The sequence below is a fragment of the Pithys albifrons genome, chromosome Z, assembly GCF_047495875.1.
Source record: "Pithys albifrons albifrons isolate INPA30051 chromosome Z, PitAlb_v1, whole genome shotgun sequence".
Lineage (NCBI taxonomy): Eukaryota > Metazoa > Chordata > Aves > Passeriformes > Thamnophilidae > Pithys > Pithys albifrons.
This window is the reverse complement of record NC_092497.1, coordinates 75,697,087-75,717,648: the sequence shown is the minus strand read 5'-3', so window position 1 is coordinate 75,717,648 and position 20,562 is coordinate 75,697,087. Positions and strand designations below refer to the sequence as shown.

The 20,562-nt window shown below is 35.7% G+C and overlaps 1 protein-coding gene across 8 annotated transcripts in view; it reads left to right on the top strand.

The window, feature by feature from the left end:
• AGTPBP1 (ATP/GTP binding carboxypeptidase 1) overlaps positions 1-20,562 on the top strand; it is a 67,160-nt gene that overhangs the window by 31,218 nt on the left and 15,380 nt on the right. For 5 of the 8 annotated variants that reach the window (XM_071579838.1, XM_071579835.1, XM_071579837.1 and 2 more), the window contains 11 exons: positions 3,029-3,112; positions 3,366-3,452; positions 3,540-3,688; positions 5,146-5,233; positions 5,959-6,103; positions 8,100-8,253; positions 8,956-9,136; positions 10,548-10,677; positions 11,039-11,170; positions 12,733-12,909; positions 18,055-18,215. In XM_071579838.1, the coding sequence (XP_071435939.1) occupies positions 3,029-3,112; positions 3,366-3,452; positions 3,540-3,688; positions 5,146-5,233; positions 5,959-6,103; positions 8,100-8,253; positions 8,956-9,136; positions 10,548-10,677; positions 11,039-11,170; positions 12,733-12,909; positions 18,055-18,215 (1,488 nt within the window). Of the gene's footprint in view, positions 1-3,028; positions 3,113-3,365; positions 3,453-3,539; positions 3,689-5,145; positions 5,234-5,958; positions 6,104-8,099; positions 8,254-8,955; positions 9,137-10,547; positions 10,678-11,038; positions 11,171-12,732; positions 12,910-16,470; positions 16,613-18,054; positions 18,216-20,562 lie in introns of those variants that run through there. The other 3 variants (XR_011699881.1, XM_071579839.1, XM_071579840.1) reach the window with 3 other exon arrangements.

The following is a 20,562-nucleotide window of genomic DNA, read 5'->3' as shown; positions in this document are numbered from 1 at the left end:
AAAGGTAGGACAGCTCAAAGATGCTTCAGCATCTTTCGTAGTTTGAAGATGCTTCAGCTCTTCTCTCTGCTCTGCTAAAAAGCTATCTTTCAGGAAAACATGGTGGAAAAAGTTAATATATTTCAGTGTTTGGTTTCAGAGTTTATAGTATAATAGAATTTAGAGGTAACAAATGCTAAGAATACAGTTTGTGTTAGATCTTGCAGAGTGGCACACAATAAACACAGAGGGAAAAATTAACAAAAAACCAACACATCAACACACTCGTTTATTTCTTCTCTGAGATGATGAGTGATGGGGACCGATGAGACACTTAAGAATAATTTGTAGAGGTTGTAGAGGTGGTATGAAGAGTTGGCTCAAATACATAATGAGTTACTGGAGACAATTGATCATGTTAGCAGAGTAAGACCTTGCACCTTCCTAATTCTGAAGTTGAATGCCTTCAGCTTTACACTTATAACTATAATCAACTTCATGAGATTCTTCATATTTACATTTAGATATTACAATGATTAAGAGGTTGTGTCTTTAGATGATAGGATTAAAATCCTTTATCTGTTTCACACATGTAATGAAAAAGTGATCTTTCCAGTAAAACGAACAGGTGCTGGAAACTAATGACATAATGAGTATACCATTTAGTATTGAAGGAGGAGAATCTATCCTATGCTATTTATTAAATAGATTCAGATGATTTAGAAGGGAGGTAGTGTTGAGTCAGGAATGACCTAAGAACAGCATTGTAAGAAAATCTTGAATATCCTCATATATGTTTTTGTAGTAATTAATAATTCTGAATTTTCCTGAACAAAACTGAATGATGTCAGATATAATTTGTCACTCTGGTGCTTGTTCTTAGATACAAAGCACTGTAATAACAAACCTTGTGTGGTCACACACAAAGCTCATTTGTAGACTGTAGACTCATTTGTAGAGATAATTTCAGGGTATATTTTAAAATATTTTATTTTTATAACTTCTTTAGGTCTTGTATGACACAAGAACGAAATATCATATAATATTGCTAACCTTGAATCAAAAATTATACATCACATTTTTAAGAAACACTGTTTTAAGAATTGAGTTTTCGACTAATGATTCTGTCTTGTTGCTGCAACATAACAAACTTCTGAGAAGGACATCTTTTTAAAAAGGGCCTAATCGTTTTAGGAATTCATAGTTTATAGGGCAGTGGTAAAAATGAGTTTAGTAGGGGACATGGAAAAGCTTTAAAGTCTTCTACAAATCTGTGTACAAACTCTTTTGACATTCAGTGGGATTTATGTTCTTCTTAATAGAAGCAGTTAAATACTGTACGTCAGCTAAGTCTTCTTTAGAAAACAAATGGTTGCTTTAATTCAGCCGTGCAATTTAAGAAAATACTGTGGTGGGTCTGAGGGGTTATTGAGTGGGTTTGCTTCATACTTTTATTAGAGTAACATGGTGCAGGATTTGAGGTTTTTATTAGTCTTGCAGTTTGCCAGGAATTGAAATGTTTTTGAATTTGTGCCTTGGAGTGCTTTTTTGTCTTGCCAAATTATTTTTATATGGAAAAATGAAACTGAGAATATCTGAAGTGTTTTACATTCCTCTATGTTTTAGGGAGAAAATTATGATATAGTTCAATACACTATAAATTTGGGTTTAAATTCCTACGTTCTTCCATTCCTTAAAAATTTAGGTTGAGTTTGTTTTTGTGTACACTTTAGTATTTTCTAATCATCAGGATCCACAAAGGACTAATCTATAAGAACATAGCTCACATCAACAGTGTTGGTTCTAGACTTTTTTTACTTTAATTATCTTGAAATAGCTTAATATTGTTTTTTTGGAACCTGAAAATGTCCACTACTGCTTTTCTTTTTTGTGTGCATCTTGAATATTATTTCTTCTTTCTTTTCATATACATTTGTTGTTATAATGGTATTTGAGTGCCATTTTTATTTATATAATATTTATTATGAATTTTCATAGATGGATTTTTGTCTTGGCAAAACTCTTGTGGCGATAGGAAGTATTATGACCTTTTAGAGCTGAGGCATGCCGAGATCTAAAGAGTTCTATACAATCAAGGGCAAGATCAAAAATCTGTAGTTCTGTCCTGAGCTGAACCTGTTCAGATAGACTGTGGTGAGTCAACCTCATCACAATTTTGGCACTACGTTGGACTTGTGAACTGTTTTCTTTTCCAGTTAGTTTAAATTTAAAAAGAGGTGCTAGAGTAGTGCACTTACCTTCTCTTTCTCATTTGGTAACAGTATTTATTTTGATTAAATTGAGAATTTCCAGCATAAATGTACTTTACTGCTCTGTTTCTGTGTTCTTCCTTGTTAATCTGCCTCCTTTTCTTCTTATTGCAGGTGCTGTGCAAGCTTTTCCCCACAGCTCTGCCACTATATTTCATTCTTGAACTGCAACACATTCTTATTTTTCCAAACCAGGATCTAGATACTGCCAGTTGTGCAATGGGTTTATGATCTGGATAAGCATACACCTGGCATTTGGCTGACATCACCAAATTAATTTTTATTTGTTACCTAGTTGATAAATGAACCTAGATCTCCAGAGGTGAAAAGTTAGTTCACTAGCACACTCACTGTACAACCTACTCTCTAAAACTCTTTGATTTTGGTTATGGTAGGACTCATATAAGTTACTAATGTTATCAAGTGTTGTCCTGGATTAAAGCATTAACATAAGTAATAACATTTGAGTAATTCCTGCTTCTGTTGTCAAGTATGAAACTGCAGGTTTTTTCACAAGATAAAACCCAGTGGGTTGTATGCATGAAAACTCATTTCCCTCACATGGAAATACTGGATTCAGTCAGCTTTGAATGCAGGTGTTGAAACTTAAGTACACAAATTTTTCTCACATAAATGAGGGTGAGGCTATGATCTCTCTGAACTGTACCACTGTCTTCATGTCAACTTTGTTAGTTTTCATTCCTCTATGAGGTAATTCTTCTTTTGTAATTGAGAACAGTATGTGAAAATGTAAATAAGAACTTTGCTTTTTATTTTAGGACAAAAATCTCTCAAGATATTGAAAGGCTGATTTATCAAAATGACATTATAGACAGAGTTGTGTATGACCTTGATAATATGAGGTAAGTATTTACCTTTCTAAAAACAACTTTCAACTCATACTCTAAGCGTATTCTACTTACTCTGTGATACAATTTGCAATATTTAAAGCAGATTTCATTAAAAGTTTTATCTGATGTAACAATGTTTTTGTTATCAAGGCTGCATTGAGAGGAAAATTCACAGTAGTTTCTGAATTGCCAAGTGACGACTAAAAGAAAAGAATTTGTTTTGGTTAAGTTTGTTTTATTTGTTTTGGTCTCTTTTTCTACTCAGTTGTTCAGTACCAGAGGAAGCAGATGTTTTGAAGTTTAATTCCAAGTTTGAATCCGGAAACCTGCGCAAAGTTATTCAGATCAGAAAGTAAGATATTTCAACTCATCTTTTCATGCTTTTTTAGGCCTTTTATTTCTGCTTCTTAAAGATTGATTTGTTTTTGTTAATCTTCAGAAATGAGTATGATCTAATTCTGAACTCGGATATAAATAGCAATCATTATCACCAATGGTTTTACTTTGAAGTCAGTGGAATGAAAACTGGCATTGGTTACCGATTTAACATCATCAACTGTGAAAAGTCAAACAGTCAGTTTAATTACGGTAAGATACATTTCCTATAAATTGAGAAGAAATACTTAAAAAAATACCCATACTAGACAGCTCAGCTGTTTCCTGCTGTCCTCCACAGGATCACTAGTATTCATGTTGATAGTTTACTTGCTTTATTTTAATAGTACTGGTAGAAAATGTTTTGAAGCTTCAGTTAAAAAAAGAAAAAATGTATCTTAAGCCACAGGCTGTCAGTTTTTAAAGTGAAGTTTTGTTGTGAGGCCAAAGTGGAAGAAACTTACTGGTGCAGTTACAATTACCCTAAGACCATTGGGCAGGGGAGCACAACACCAAAGCCTGTTGATTGGCAGAGGTCAGGAAAAATGACAGCTGGCATCATTAGTCCATTTCTGCATAGAGATATATTTTCAGATGTGAAAGTAAGCAGAGACATTGTAAAACAGTTTTGTCTTATTGATGGGAAGGAAAAATAAGTCTACTTTGAAATGCTGTGCTTCCTAAGCGACGCTTGCAGTCTCTAGCATGTTTGATGCATGTTCCTCATTATAAAGTACTGGCTTACTAAATAGGCTTTTTTTCCACTTGTCTAGGCACGTGTATGAGTTGTGTGTGTCAGTCAGCTGAAAACCATTTGTTTTGTAAAGTTTCTTTTTTTCTTGCTGTATATTCTGAAATTTGTCCTTTACGAAGGAAGAAGAGACATTTCTCCTCCCTTCCCAAATTTAAACTCTTTCTACAGAGTAATATTGCATTTTTTGTCATACACATATGTTCACATTGATCAAAGCATAGAACTCCAGGTAATTAACTAGCAGTAAAATGCTTTTAAATTATTTACTGGTCTTCATCAATTATCTTAGATCTTTTTTCATGTTTCATGTTCTTCCTTGATAGTTACTTTTTGTGGTTTTTAAGTACGCTGCCTGAATCAGTCAATGTGGCTGGCTAACTACCTAACCAGCAAATTATGTTCAATTAGTATGTATTATTTTTTCCACTAACTTCATATTACATATTCAAAGTAAGTATACTGCCCAAAAATGCATGATTTAAAGAGTTAACTGTTAAAAAAAAAGTTGTCCTGAAATTCAGTTGGTTTTCAGTTATTTATGTGAATGGATAATAGTATCAATTTTTTGTATTCTCTTTGAAGCCTTTTTGTAGTGTGAGTTAGATGGAGTGGGACCCAGGATTTCTTGTAGATTACCATTTATACTAACCTCATCTTTCATTTAAACATTTCATTTAGGTCTTGCAAAGGTCTGATTCTTTTCTTTAATTGTTAGTTTCTGGAAATCAGCAATCTTTTGTCACCTGGTTGAAAGAGCATATAATACCCAGGCAGTCATGAAAATATACTCTATTATAGTGAGTAAATAAGTATAGGTGAATTGTAGACTTGTACATAAGTAGTGACGTGGTTCATTACTACGAAGATATTTCTGTTTAATGTTAAGCATTGAAGTAAAATGCATGTTTTCTTTAAGGTATGCAGCCCCTTATGTATTCAGTTCAAGAAGCACTAGACTCTCGACCATGTTGGACTCGTGTTGGGACAGATATTTGTTACTATAAGTAAGTATGTGAATCAAACATAGCAAATCTTAATCTGAAGATTAGCAGGAGGTATAATGTTTGAGAAGAAATATTTGTTTCTACATTTGATAATTCTGTGTTATTCTGTTGTGAACAGAGTTTTCTTCTGAAGTTACTATGGAGAATAATAGAAGTGACAAAAATAAGCAGGGTCTTGATAAAAATATGCAGGGTCTTATTGTGAAAGCATGTTAATATTTAAGCTCTTCATATTTTATACTTTTCTCAGAAGTTGCACACTGTTTCAGAGAAAGTTTTAAGGGAATATATATATGCTTAATTGAAATCTTACTAGTGACTTCCAGCAATACTGACCACAAGGTCCTTGTGATGAGCCTCCTGTAATCTATGATGCAAGCTGTGTAAAGCAATCCTGGAACACAGGATGACATGGTACAGCATATCCATGTGTAATTCTTCATGTTGATAGCTGTTTGCTTACTTATTTTTGTTTGGTTTTGTTTGTTTTATTGTGTTGCTTGTTTTTGTTTGCTCATCTTTTCCAACATGGATGAATGTATGTCTCACTGCTATAAGATAGTATCTCTACAGCTGGTGGGAATCTGTGTATTTAACCTGGATGTACACAGAAGAGAAATACAATCACTAAAAGTCCTTCTGACACTTAGAACATGTCTTCAGAAATAATTAACAGTATGAAAAAATTTATTCTAATGCGTATGCTACCTTCATTTTTGCTTTAGGAATCACTTTTCAAGAAGTTCAATTGCTGCTGGAGGTCAGAAGGGAAAATCCTATTACACAATTACATTCACAGTGACTTTCCAACATAAAGATGATGTGTGCTACTTGGCTTACCATTATCCATATACATACTCAACTTTAAAGGTAGGAAGATTATATGTTACATAGTTAAATATTTCTAGTTTTAAAAAGTGTGAACCATAAGCATTCATGAGTGCATTCTTTTTGTTTCTTTTTATAAAACTTAAAATGCTCTTTAAAATGGACAGTTTTCATCAGGTTAGTGTTTAGACTGGCAAAGTGTGAATACTGTTCTAAAGAATAGTTGCTGGAAAAATAAAATTGATACTTGCTTGCAGGCTAAATGGGTTTTCTAGGAGTCATAAAGATGACTATGGCACCACAGCATTGCTCTTACGAGGAAAGGCTGAGAGAACTGGATCTTTTCAGCCTCAAGAAGAGACAACAGGGACATCAATATATATTATGTCTATATTATGTCTATAAGTCTCTGGAGGGAGGGTGCCAAGAGGATACAGCCAGGCCCTGCTCAGTGGTGCCCAGCAATAGGACAAGAGACAACAGACAGAAACTGATGCACAGGAAGTTCCTCCTTAACATAGGAAGAACTTCTTTACTGAGTAAGTGACCAAGCACAGGAACAGGTTGCCCAGATAGTCTGTGCAGTCTCCCTCACTGGGGATGTTAAAGAACCATCTGGACAGAATCTTGTGCACTGCGCTCTAGGATGGCCCTGTCTGAGGAGAGAGGTTGGAGCAGCTGATCCAGTGTGGTCCCTTTCAACATTACCTATTCTGTGATAATTGACTGAAAACAGTGCTAGTTGGATGAAGTATTTGTTTTTCAGTCAAATTTGAGTCAAATGACTCATATTGTGCTGTTCTACATATACTTCTTGATAAATGAGGTTACTATAATTAAAATAATCTCACTCATCTCACAGGTACTCTGTACTTGTGACTCTGCCCACTTGATATCCCTTCCTTGACCTGGGACCCCATACTGCCTGGGTAGTCCACCTTGAAGTTTGTTAGCAAATGGCATGTGCACCCTCCCTCGCACGCCTACTGTGGGGAAGATGTGCATGCTTTCCCACCACCCCTGGCAGGTGGTAGCAGGCATGTGGGTTTGTAAACCATGTTCCTATTCTAGGTGATGGCACTGAGAAATTTGCCCTTATCTCACCACCAGCTGTGTTTTGGGGGCACACAGTTCGTGCTTCAGTGATTGAACACCAACACCCTTTACTCAGTGCAGTATCTGGCACAGAGAGAGTTTCATTGCTGACACCACTGACTGAAAGGTGCCTACAGTGCCTATAGCTCCCAGGTGCTGGTGTCTCCTTTGATTCCAGCAGTAGCTGGGACATGGGACACAAAGTTTGTGGTACTCACAAAGATGCTTTTAAGACATGTGTCCTCTCCAGCTACTGATGCTGAGACTCTTGCTCACTCCAGTTGCAGACTGCAAATGCACTTGGACCTGTCTGGTTAGTTGCACTCACCTATATAGCACTTGCATGCACAGGATAGTGAGGCTGCTATGGAGAGAGAGGGATAGCTAAGGGCATACTGTAGGCATCAGGTGCTTGAGTTTTGTATAGTACCACAGCCCCCCCTCTTGAATTTCTCAAATCCTCAGGTTCCTCTGGTTTACTCCTTGTTCCTCAGGTGATTCTCTTCAGATCTGTCTGTAGATTCTTAATGGCCTGTCAGCGAGAGACTGGTGACTTTGGGTTTTGGTATTGTTTCTGTTGTGTCTGTTTGTTGATTCTTCCTCTACCTTGTTATCAGGTTTTGCAGTGAAAAGGTCTTTGATCAGATAACCTTAGTTAAGAGGTTCTTACCTTCCATATATACTTACAGTAATATATCTGTCCAGTAATGTACCCTCTCTGCCTTCGTCTTTCTTGAAGCAGTTGGAAAAACAGACTCTATAAAAAAAAGTATTCAATCAGATGTCAAAGATGCAGAGAATGATATTTCATGCTCAAAATTATGTTAGAAACTTGAACATTGTTTAGAACAACAAAAAGAAAGTTAAATAGTACCTTTGAAATGTGCTGTAATACGGGACTGCAAAGGATCTGAAGTATTTTTTCAATATTTTTGGGATGAAGATGCATCTTCAGAAGCTGGAATCTATGCACAACCCTCAACAGATATATTTTCGACAAGATGTTCTCTGTGAGACGCTGGCTGGCAACAGCTGCCCATTAGTCACTATTACAGCCATGCCAGAGTCCAATTACTATGAACATATCTGTCAATTCAGTAAGTATGACTTCTCTTTCTCATCAACGGAAAATAATGTAAAATTAATATTAAATGCTATGCATTGTAAAAATAGCAATGTAAAATAAGGTTAATAAATTTCTTGAAATTATGAGGCATCAGTATTCAGTGTTTGCTATGTATTTAATATTTATTTGTAGTAGCCAACTCAAGATATATCTAAGAGTATATATATTAATATATTTTAAATCTTTGTTGCTAGATGTTTTTGTATGTTACATTTTGCACACAACACTTCTTGGAAGAGTACCTGATGAGTAACTTCTTTCTCCACATGCTGAGGTTATTTGCTTGTCAAAAAAATCTTTCATAAACTACTGCGATTTGAAGTGAGCTTTAGTTGTAATAGCATTCCTGCTTTGTTTGTTCACCCCAGTATTTTTCTTGGCTATTAGGAAAAGTCATGAAAGTCCTATCAGAACTGCCAGCTCAAATTAGTTGTGACTTTACAATTGTCTGATTGAATCTGAAGCTCCACTGTGATAGTTCTGTAATTAGCAGTCCTTTTAAAAATTTGAGGCAAGCTCTATCAATAATACTTGTGCTCAGTAATACTCAAATCCCAAATACTATTTTTTACATTGTAATAAATATAACTGGCTGTTGTCTCTTTTTTCAATGTAACAATCTGTTTACTTAGCTTAAGTGATATTTTGCAATTTCAATGCATACTTCTTTTAGGGAATCGTCCTTATGTTTTCCTGTCTGCGCGTGTACATCCTGGGGAGACCAATGCAAGCTGGGTTATGAAGGGAACACTGGAATACCTTATGAGCAATAGTCCAAATGCCCAATGTTTACGGGAATCTTTTATTTTCAAAATTATTCCCATGCTCAATCCAGATGGTGTCATCAATGGAAAGTAAGCATACATTTACTTACAAATATATAACCTGTGCTACTAATTCTTTTGCATCATTATTTTAAAAAGAATAATTAAACTAATCCTGGAGAGATACAAATAGTATACTTAATGTGATAAAAATGAACAAATGCAATATTGCTAGGACTTTTGCATTTTTTTTGCTTTTTCAAAGGTAGTTGCATTGTGTCACAAATTTCAGTTTCATAAAAAATACTTTGTTTTCCATGGATGATAATCATTCCTGTGTGATGTGACATGACATTTTAATTGTCTGTCCAAACAACAGTCTTAGATATGTGTAGGAGTGTTCTATGAGACCACACCTGCATTTAGGAAAAATGAAACAAGTTCCCAGTCCTCATAAAAAAAATAAAGTCTTATATTTGAGAAAGCTTTTTACATGCATTTTTTATTTTTAGCTGTTGTCAAATGTTATTAAAAGAATAAAAGTTAGTAGGTGTGGAAGAGAAATGGTAAGAGAGTATCCTGGTTTGATTATTAATAGTAATTATTTCACTTACTGATACTTTTCTTAATAGATTTAAGGGATACTTCAGAACCTTTTGAAATTGCTATGAGTAAGCATTCCACAGTCTACATTACTTGATTACAGGGAATTCAAATGAAATGGAAGTTTTGCTATGATGAGTCTACAGTTTCTTCTCATGTAGTTATGGGTAATATTTTAAAGGTTTTGTGAACAAAATAATAAAAATAAAACCAATAATGGATTTCAGTAGAACTCTGTCTTTGTATATATAAAAGCATGTATATACTAGAACATCTGTAATGAAATAATTCAGGATACAGGGACAATTAAGAAATTTGTTCCAGCAGACAGAATCTAAAGTCAAATGTACTGAAGATGACTGCCCCAGTCATGCATTTCTGCAAGTTTAAAAGTTCTTGCTGATAGCTCACCTAATGCAGAGGAAATTTTAATTTGTTTTCAGGGTTTTTTGTTTGTCTTTTCTTTCTTGTTTTGCCTCATAGCTCCTCGTCTCCTAAAACCCTCATGTTTCAAGTATTAGATTTCTAGTTGGCATTAGTCTTTAAATTACAGAAGTCAAGACACCCAAACTGTAAAGATACCTTATGTTTGAAATTACTGATTTTGAACTAGCATTTGAATGGAATTGCAAGCCTTTAGTTTCAACAGCAAATGAACAATATTACAGTTGACTTTACATAAGAAGCTACTCATTTATTTTTTGTTTCTCTGTAACATAACTTAAAACACCCCAAACACTTCTATTATATGGCATGTTAGAAAATTGAAGTTTGTTTCTTGCCAGACTCCTTCCAAAGACGCAGTAGTGATGAGGAAATCTTGAGGTGGGGGGGAGGCTTATTTAAAAGTATGATAATACAGACTACATCATGCGTTTTTCCACCCCCCCCACAATAGCCACCGTTGCTCTTTAAGTGGAGAAGATTTAAACAGACAGTGGCAAAATCCAAATCCAGATCTGCATCCCACTATTTACCATGCTAAAGGGTTACTGCAATATCTGGCTGCTATAAAACGTTTACCTTTGGTAAGTATGTGTGTGTAAACAATTCTGAATCTTTTTAAATTTGTCTATGTAGCTAGTCTATAAATTAAGCATTTTAATATGGTCTTGTAAACCTTGTCACACTTAAATTTGACTTGAAGAACTAGTCTTCTGCAAACCTGTAGATATAAGTATGTTACACTGGCTAGGTGAGAAGGCTAAACCTTCCTGAGATGAATCCCTTGGGTTTTGTCTTAATGCACAATTTAATTATGTAAGGAATTGTGTTGCCTAATTCTTTGAAACTTTCAACAGTCCAAATGAAAAAAAACCCCTTCTATTACTTTCATAAAATGTTAATTCCATATGCCATGGTTTTATTTTGCAAAATGATTTATTGTAGGTCTACTGTGATTATCATGGTCATTCTCGTAAAAAGAATGTATTTATGTATGGCTGCAGCGTCAAGGAGACCATGTGGCATACAAGTGTTAATGCTGCCTCTTGTGACCTAGTGGAAGACCCCAGTTACAGAGTAAGTTTGACATTCATACCTCTTTCATTGGGCATGAATTTGGAGTATACTTTTCAAATAACTCCCTGATATTATTCTGTCCAAATAATGACTCTATAGCGTAAGGAGATTTATTTAAAATGGTCTCTTTTTAGTTCGTGAGTGTACTTTGAAGTATTTTGAGACCTTCAAATATTGTACAGAGAGCGCTTTTTTTTTATTGTTTCTTTTTACCAATAAGTAATTTTGTAATAAGTAATATTATGTTCAGAGACAATAGATGGAAAATGTGCTTCTGTGCATTCGTAATTACTGCATAAAAGAAGAGTCATTTAAGCATGGCAAACTATATTCTAGCAGCAAGAAAATAAAGATACAGGATTGTTCTGAGAAATGCTCATTTTTGTGTATGGAAATAGGCAAGATTCCTCATAGAAAGATTTGCAGTTAAGGCATGTGCTCCTAATTATATATCAACTTGCACAAAAACGTCTGCTGCATTGTCTAAACTTTCAAAAATGTCAAAAATTTAAAGTGTTACCTGTTTCTTCTGTGAATCTTCACTGCCACCTTGTGGCAACTGCAAACCTGTGTGACCTGAATGCATCCAGGCTCCCTGTGTTTTGAGAAGATGCACAGTTATCTTGAAAAGCACGTGAATGCATGACAAACCACTTGTTATGCATTCTTGAGGGTAAATGAGTACAAATGCTTTCTTTTTTTTTTCTTCAAACCCCCCTCACTTACAAAAAAAAAAGGCTATTGCTTCTCTGTTTTCTTGTGTGATTTCCTGGATGCTGAGTTGGATGCCATGCACGTCTGTTGCTCTAACACATTGATATGGGAGTTTTGTGGCTTCAGCCTGCACTGTTATAGTAGTAGACTACAGTCAGTAAGAGTTATGGGGAAAAAGCCTTTTTGTTTCAAAACACTGGACTGGAATGTTTGGGCAACATGACTAATGGTGTATGTGCTACTGAAATAATAAATTTGAAGGAGTCATATGTTTCATCTTTACTGACACAAATAAAACCTGGAAAAATAGTCATTTAGCATTACTCAAATAGATATAGTTGCATAACAGTTTCTTAAAGCTGTCCTTAAAACAGCCATACTGAACTTTGATTCATGTTCTTGAAGTTAAATATGCACCTAGTGCTTTCCAGAATACAAATGAATTTTATGTATTAATAAAGTACTGGTTTTGTTAAGTCTGAAAATGGAATTATTGAAACAGTCTGAAATGGAATTGAATTATTTTATGCTGTATGTGTTACATTTAGTTCAAGCAAGCTTAGTTTGGTGAATTAGGAGGAGATGATGATCAGCTGAAGAATTCTCTTGTATCCTGATTCTTACCCACATGCCTAAGCATTTTAGTGACTGAATCTGAAAAAAAGGATTTTAGGAAGTAGGAAAAGGCAAAACTTCAGATACTGTATTTAAAACTCAGGATGAAGATTTTTTTTCTGGTTACTTTAATAGTCAAACTGCAGCAAAATTTTCTGGTAACAGTTTGTGATTATGTGGTCCCCTCTTGCTTCCTTCCATAATGGAAATAATTTCAAATTACTGTCCTGCAGACACTTCCCAAGATCTTGAGTCAGATTGCCCCAGCATTCTGCATGGGCAGCTGCAGCTTTGTGGTGGAAAAGTCCAAGGAATCTACAGCACGAGTTGTTGTTTGGAGAGAGATAGGAGTACAAAGGAGCTACACAATGGAAAGCACATTATGTGGATGTGACCAGGGCAAATATAAGGTAAGAAGATACATGAGCTAAACTTCTGTTTCTTTTTAGTTTCTTCCATTTGGATTGGTATCTTATTCTGTAACCCCACTTGCTTGCTTGCTTTGTTTAACTTCTAAAACCTTTTAAGGTCTAGGTACACTAATGACAGGATGAAATTACGTAGTTTGTAGTATTATATGTTGCATAACAGTTATGCTTATGGGCTGTTTTAACAAGATTAATATTAGTCATTGCTTGTAACGTGTATATGCATGTAATTATAAAAACCCAGAACTGTTCAGTCCCATAGATTATTAAAATTAAGTAGTAATCAATTCCAATACTACAATAAAATTTTCCTTTAAACGTGGCAATTTCAAACTTCACCATGGCTTTTTATGGTTCTTCAGCAGATATTTAGTAGTGTCCTTTACAGAATTTCCCTGCATAGCTGAAGAAACATCCTTATTAATCAAAGCACTTTCGTATCAGGTTACCAGCACTATAAATTACACATTATAGTTGTTTGACTTCTTGATTTAAAATGGTTTTTCATTTTCTTTTCTTGCAAAGTGTTAAGAGGGCTGAGCATTTGAGAACAAAATGTGACCCTGTTTGTAGTGTGTCAATAGTAGACAGCATTCATGGAAGAAGTTGGTTTCCTCTGCCTGAAAATAGAGTTTAGGAATGCTAAACAAGAAAATTCCCACAGGCATCAAAAAGTGCTTCACAGAAAGAGGATCAGGAGGCTAGGATCTATGATAGGGCAGGACAGAAACAAAAAAAAATTGGAACAAGGTATATTTAGTATAGTAATGTGTGCTCCAACATCCATGCTTGTCTCCCCAGACAGTAGGAAAACAGATATTTTGGCAGGACTTTCAGTGGGTCTGTAAGTACTAAATTTCGTTAATTAACAACAGAACTATTCCTGCTGTTGTCTGAATATTCCATTATTCCTCAGATTACATCATTATGGAGCTGTAAAATAAGATAACTTTTGAAATTACCAAAATTTCTTAAACATGAACCTTCATGCTTTAGTAGTGTTGCTACAGAAAGTTCTTAAGAAAAGTGAATTGAAGAGCTTTGTGAACAACCTTTCAAGATGCTTAAACCTCCTAAGCCCTTTTTCAGTAATAAAGGAAAATCTTCTGTATTCTGTGGAAGAAGTATTTAGTGAAAAGAAAAGAGCATTCCTCTATGTCATATAAACTAGCTGATGAGATAAAATTGATGTTCCGCCATTCATTTTATTTGGAATAAAACAATGTGTGAGGTCTTATTCATCCTCTGAACATACAGGAAGATTCTTAATTTTTTTCTTCACTATGATAACACTCAGACTTATTAAAAAATGTATATAAAAAGCCAAGATGACTGTATGGAACGAGGAAAGAGCATAGTTTCTCTAATGAGAAGCTGAAATAGATGGAAAGGCTCAGACCTGGACATTTCTCTTTGTTGTTTAGGGGTTTTTTGTGGAGAGAACGGGACTAGCTACTCTTTCCATAAGCTCATCTCAATAGATTACATATATTACTTCTAAAGGGAAGTTGAACTGTGGAAATTCTCTACCTCTCACTTCCCATTCAAAAGAATGTGAGAGTTCAGACTCGCAGGCACACAGACTGCACTGTGTATCATGTAAGGGTCCAAAGCACTTTTCCAGTTCTATTCTGGTTTGGTGTCATTGCTGAATTTTGTTCAAAGTGCAAAGACGATTATTCAGTAATTCAGTTCTTTGTGGAAGAAATACTGAGTCTTTCCGAAAGCTGGACAATAGCTGAGCATCAGTTTTTTTATTCTTTTTGATTTTATTTGGACAATGGTGATGCTAGACTATTGCCAGGCAAGAAGCTGTTGAATTGAAGTTAGCAATTCTTACTTAAATTTAATGTCTCTGCTAACAGAGTTATCTCTGGAAGCAATCTCTTTTAAACTGGTTACATGGAGACTTTGTAGTGTGTTGAGAATTAGTGCTGCAAATATTATTCTGTTGTCTGCAATTCAAGATGTTGAAAAACAAACTTTCAGGTGAAAAGATCTACTATGAAGCATAATTAAGATGCCACACAAAAGAACAAGGTCTTGGATAATTCAAGACATCTGAAATCTGAAATCAATCCCTTTCCTGATTAGAAATTAGTAAGTTTGGGAGTATTGCTCAAGTTTTAAGTTAATTGAAAAGTTTTTGTTATCTGGAAATTCTTTGACGTTCATGAAGAGAAGACTTTAGGAAATAAATAACAAACTTTTCAGTTACCATGATTATTCTGTCTCTAGATTTTGAGTTCTCATGAATGATTGTCTTTGTAGCCTCTGCCGAATAGCAACACAGAAGATCAGTATAATGTTTTCCTGTCTAGCTCACTTTTCCAAATCTTAATTTGGTTAAGTACATATTACAGGAATATTCTTCTCAACTTGAGGTCATAGTCTTGTTGTGCCTCTTCTTTGCATCTTTGCTTTCAGGTTACAAAGTTAATCATGGAGACACTCTTTTCATGTGAAGGTATCTTCATTACATGGTTGGTAAGAAAGACTTCAACCATCCATCTGAAATGTTACTGTCTGGAATAAAGACAATTGTATAAAATGTAACAGAAAAGAAACTACATTTAGTGCATGTGTTATAATAAAGCAGCTACTTCCAGGTGGCTTGTGCTTAAAATCAATGCCTCTTAACACTTAGAGAACTTTAATAGGCCACAGTTAAAGGAGCTAGAACAACAGTCGAAGATCATGAGAAGATCGAGAAAAGGAGTGTAATCATGGCTTCATGAAAATGAACTTCAGCTCAGGTCCCTTAGTGAGGGAAACTGATGACGATGGTTACCAGTATTATTTCCTGAAACAGACTTTGGGTCTCCTGTTTCATGGAAATTACGATGTTTGGCTGCTGGAAGAATAGCAGTGGATTAAGAAATTAGGTATTTGGCAGTTGTGTAGTATTGCATTTCCCTTACTATTTAAAGAAATGAGGGAAGTAAATCTAGACTTTGTCATGGGCTTTTACCACAATTGTGTAGATCCTTCAGGGTATTAAGTTCAAAGGTTATCCTCCAGGTGTTCCACAGTTATCCACCCTCAATCTAATCCATTTAGTTTTCTCTTTAGTTATATCATATTTCTGCTGTGCTGAAAATAGCAGCCATGGAACATGCACCACTGTCTTATCTGTCTAACAATTGTCTTTGCACTTCCCTTCATCCTATACTCTTGTTCCTTTTACAGCATATTCTGTCTGTAAGGAAACTGCCAACTAACATTTAGTTCTTCAGCAATAAGTGTAGACACTGATTGGAAAAGTTTCTGAATCATCAAGTTGTGCACATTAGTAATTTGTGTAACAGTGAGATTGCTGTTACCCTTCTCCATCCTCTTCTGCATACTTGTTGCCTCTTGTCCTTAATGTTATTTTAATCTCTTTAGGGCAGGGTCTTCCTGTGATTAGCATAGTGGACCCCCAACTATGATTGGGGTCTTCGAAAGTTAATGATGTGCAAACAAATACAAAACAAAAACAAAAAATTGGCCTCTGTGGATAAGGTACTGCACTGAGTGAGGAGAACTGATTTCTGTTCCCAGCGGGGTCAGTGACATGCTGAGAGACACTGTGCAAATCGCTTCAACCCTCTCTGCCTCCATTTCTCCATCAGTAAAGTGAGGATAATTCTTCCTTTATTAATAAGTGCTTTGAAACCTACAGCACAAAAGCATTATAAAAGAGGTAAGTAGTATTACTGTTAAGAATAATACTCAAATATCCAACTCTTGTTTACTGCTAACAGGTTTCAGTACCACTTGGCCAGAGGATGGCACTGTTTAGAATGGTGGATATTGCTTTATCTTTCTTGTTACTAAAAAGCACCTTGTTTCTGAAGACTGCCAAGGGAAAAAAAAAGAATCACAAGAATATCAAACTTTCTATCTATTAATTGTGTCTATGTTCAAAACAGTACATGAACAATGTGTGGGCTAAACCATTTCTGGAGCAACATACTTTCCTTTAAACTTTGCATTCTAAATGCAGTGTCAGTGTGGCAATACATACGAAGCTTGTGTGGGTTGTTTCTTGTTTAGTTTTTTGGTAAAACATTTCCTACTGCATTCTTTTTGCTTCGTGTATTTTTCCTACTTGGTGACTTAGCTTACCACCAGTTCCTGGCTCCTCTACTTCCCTGTTTGTTTTGTCAAAGCTTCTTTTTAACTAGTTTTTACAGTAAAAGGCTTAGAAAATCCAAGCTAAAACCGTTTTAAATTCTCCAGAGATACAGAAGTTGCACAAGGGGGAGATGGAGTGGGGTTATGCCACTGAATTTGCTAGTGTATATACAGTTAGTTCTAGCCAATTCCGTAGTTGTTGAGGGTCACTGTAGACCATACTCTTTTCATAAAGTAGTTGAGGTCAGAGGTTATGTCCCTGTATACTGCACTCCTGGCTAAATTAAAAGTGTAGAATTCCCAGATGGGAGGCTTTATCACATACGTGAACTTGGAGACCCTTTTGGAAGTTCTACCTCCTAAACAGTCTTTGCAGAGGAGAATGTCTGGGTATATCATTCAAGTTAGAAAATGGCTATGGCTTTTGATAATTTATTTGTTGGTTTTAATTACTAAATATGCAAATAAATGCTTCCCCAATTAACCTATGTAGCCACTAACTTATAGGAGGGAAAGAGACATCTGTGTTAAGGAGTAACTTTGATGCCTGAAATAGTCATATCTGTGTGTCAGAACATAGCACTGAACTTGATCATATGAATTCTCTTTTTTATTCTTATTAATGTAACTTACACTGAAGAATCTTGTATTCAAAGTTAATTTTTATAAATTTTGTCCCCAGCTTTTTATAATAATTTAGACTTATAGATTTGGACATGATCTCTGTCTCTCTTTCAATGCCTCTGTTAATACTGATGTGCTGGAAGTGTAGACTAGAAATGTCCAAAAATGGGGATGTGTCTGTTCAGACATAAAGGAATCATCTGAGTTAGATGATTATTTCTGAGTTGTGTCTGATATTCTTGCTAAGAGTTTACTCTACAGTTCTTATTTGTTCTGTCTTTAAACCAGGGGACTGTATAAAATAAAATAAAATAAAATATTGACTTAGAGAAATTCTGCATTATGTACCTATTTTGTATTTTTTAATTCTTATTTTCAAATTAGGGATTGCAGATAGGGACAAGAGAACTGGAGGAGATGGGAGCAAAGTTCTGTGTTGGTTTACTACGTTTAAAAAGAGTGGCCTCATCTTTGGAATACAGTCTGCCTTCTAGTCTGTTGGATATTGAAAATGAGCTGATTGAGTCAAGCTGTAAAGTGACAAGGTAGTACACATTTATTATATTTGCTTTCTGGGGAAGGAGGGGGAGAAATTGCAGTTTCTTAAGTGACATAAAGATTCTTTCAAAAATGTTCCTCCACACATAAAAAATAATGTTGATGTGTTGTGACCTCTTACTGTAACAATAATCTGAATATATTGAAAACCTAATGTGTTCATTCAATTCCTTCAAACTTTGTAAGAAAACAGTACAGACAGAGCTAGACTATAAGTCACATTTGTTGCTGGATTAAACACTGGCAAATTTAATGTCATTGTGGAGTTATTACAGGCTGTAAAACTCAGTAGAAGTTCTTAGGTCTCAGTTATCTCTTTGAAAGTGTTCATTTTAATATTTTTTTTTGTTGCTGACTACAGTATTAAAGACATGTTTAAACAGACTTTAGTATGTGAGTTAGAGCACTAAGAACTGTAAGTTTTTATTCCAAGCGGTTTTTTCCCTTTTTCTCCTCTAGTGGAGATATATAACAACACTTAAAGAATTTAAAACATGAGAAATAAAGTTTGGGTTGCAAAAGAAATCTATATGCTCAGTAGCCAGGTTACTAAGTTGCCATTTCTTAAAGCTATAGGTCGGTTTGCAGATGTATGTGCAGTATTGCATGTTTCCATTCATGTAATTTACTCAATTATACACATGTACATCGTGACTTGGGCTGCACAGCAAATAAGTGATTTCAAATGTACAAGCGTCTCTTTCTGATAATATGGTTAAAGAACTCAGAAAGCAAAGTCCCATACTTCAAAAAAGCATTACATTGGAAAAGAGTAAGATTATACACTATGTTTCCACTTGACATACTAAGAGATGAAAACATTTTTAGTGGCCTTGGCTGTAGCTCCAACTTAACTAAAACAATAGAGTGGAAATTTTGGGGGAGAAATGGAAAGTGTTACTGTTTTTATGCAGCTGAAACAAGGAGGTGCTCAAAAGTAAGACTTTATTTGGAAGTAAGATTAATGAGCAACTTTTCTGTTAATAGTGAAAAACTATCAGGACTATGGGAGGGCATCTATGGCACCCTATCAGAGGGGGAAATTATATTTATTTCCAGCATTTAAACACTGAAATGTTACTGTAATGTTGAATACTAAGAAAAACTTTCACTTATGTTCATGCTTAGCATTTTCAGATAATAGTAAAAGTGAAGTATAAGCTAAAAGGTGATAAGGGCAATAGGAGTAAATATAGGAGAGTGTCTTAAGGAGGTGGATAAAAGCATATGAAGATTAGCTGTGATGCGTACGTATCTCTCACTCCAGTGATGGTTGGATTCCCCAATATGATTTGATCACTACTGTGACATCAGGATGCTTGTATGGTTGGATTTTTACTGTTAGACAAAGTTTTGTGCTTGGGTAAGTCTGAGTTAGTGATTCCTGGAAGAGACAGGATCAGAAGGCAGCTTTGGTGTAACCAAAGAGGAGCTTTTACAAGTATGTAAGTAGTGAAAGGACCATTAGGGAAAATATGGCTGATAGCCGAATGGGGGAGGGGCCTGGTGACACACAACATGAAAAAGGCTGAGGTACTGAACACCGTCTTCACTGCAGTTTTTAGTAGAAAGACTAGAAAGTTCAGCTTTCAGTACTCAAAGGACCCAGTGACTGAGGAAAGTCTGGAGCAAGCAAGGCTTTTACCTGTGGTGGGAGAAGAACGGATTGGAAAATCGTTGGGCAAAGGTCCTGATAAGGTGCACCCATGCGCACCAAAAGAGCTCACTGATGTTGGTGCAAAGCCATTTTTGAATGGTCATGGTGATTGGGTCAGGTGCCCAAAGACTGGAGGAAAGCAAATGTCATAGCTGTGAACAAGGGGGAGGATCTAGGGAATTACAGGCTGGTCAATCTAACCTTGATCCCTGATAAGGTGATGAAACAACTAACCCTGCAAAGTATTTCTAGCCACATGAAGAGATTACCATGAGTAGTCAGGTCCCTTTCCACGGCACTGGCTTTCCAGCATCTCATTCCCCAGTCTGGACGAACACTGAGGGTTGTCCCATCCCAGCTGCAGAATCCGACTCTTTTCCCTGGCTGAACCTGGTTGGTGATTGCCCAGTCCTCTGATTTGTCAAGATTTCTCTGAAGGGCCTCCCAGTTTTGCGTCATCTGCAGACTTGCTTAGTATCTCTTCCAGTCCTGCATCCAAGTCATTTATGAAGATGTTGAAGAGCACAGGGCCTAAGATGGAGCCCTGTGGAACCCCTGGAGTGACAGGTCACCAGTCTGATGTTACTCCATTGCCTGTCACCCTCTGTGCTTGACCCTTGCGCCAGTTGCTCACTCACATCATTGCTGGGATGGCAGGAAAGGACTCTATTCTGGGG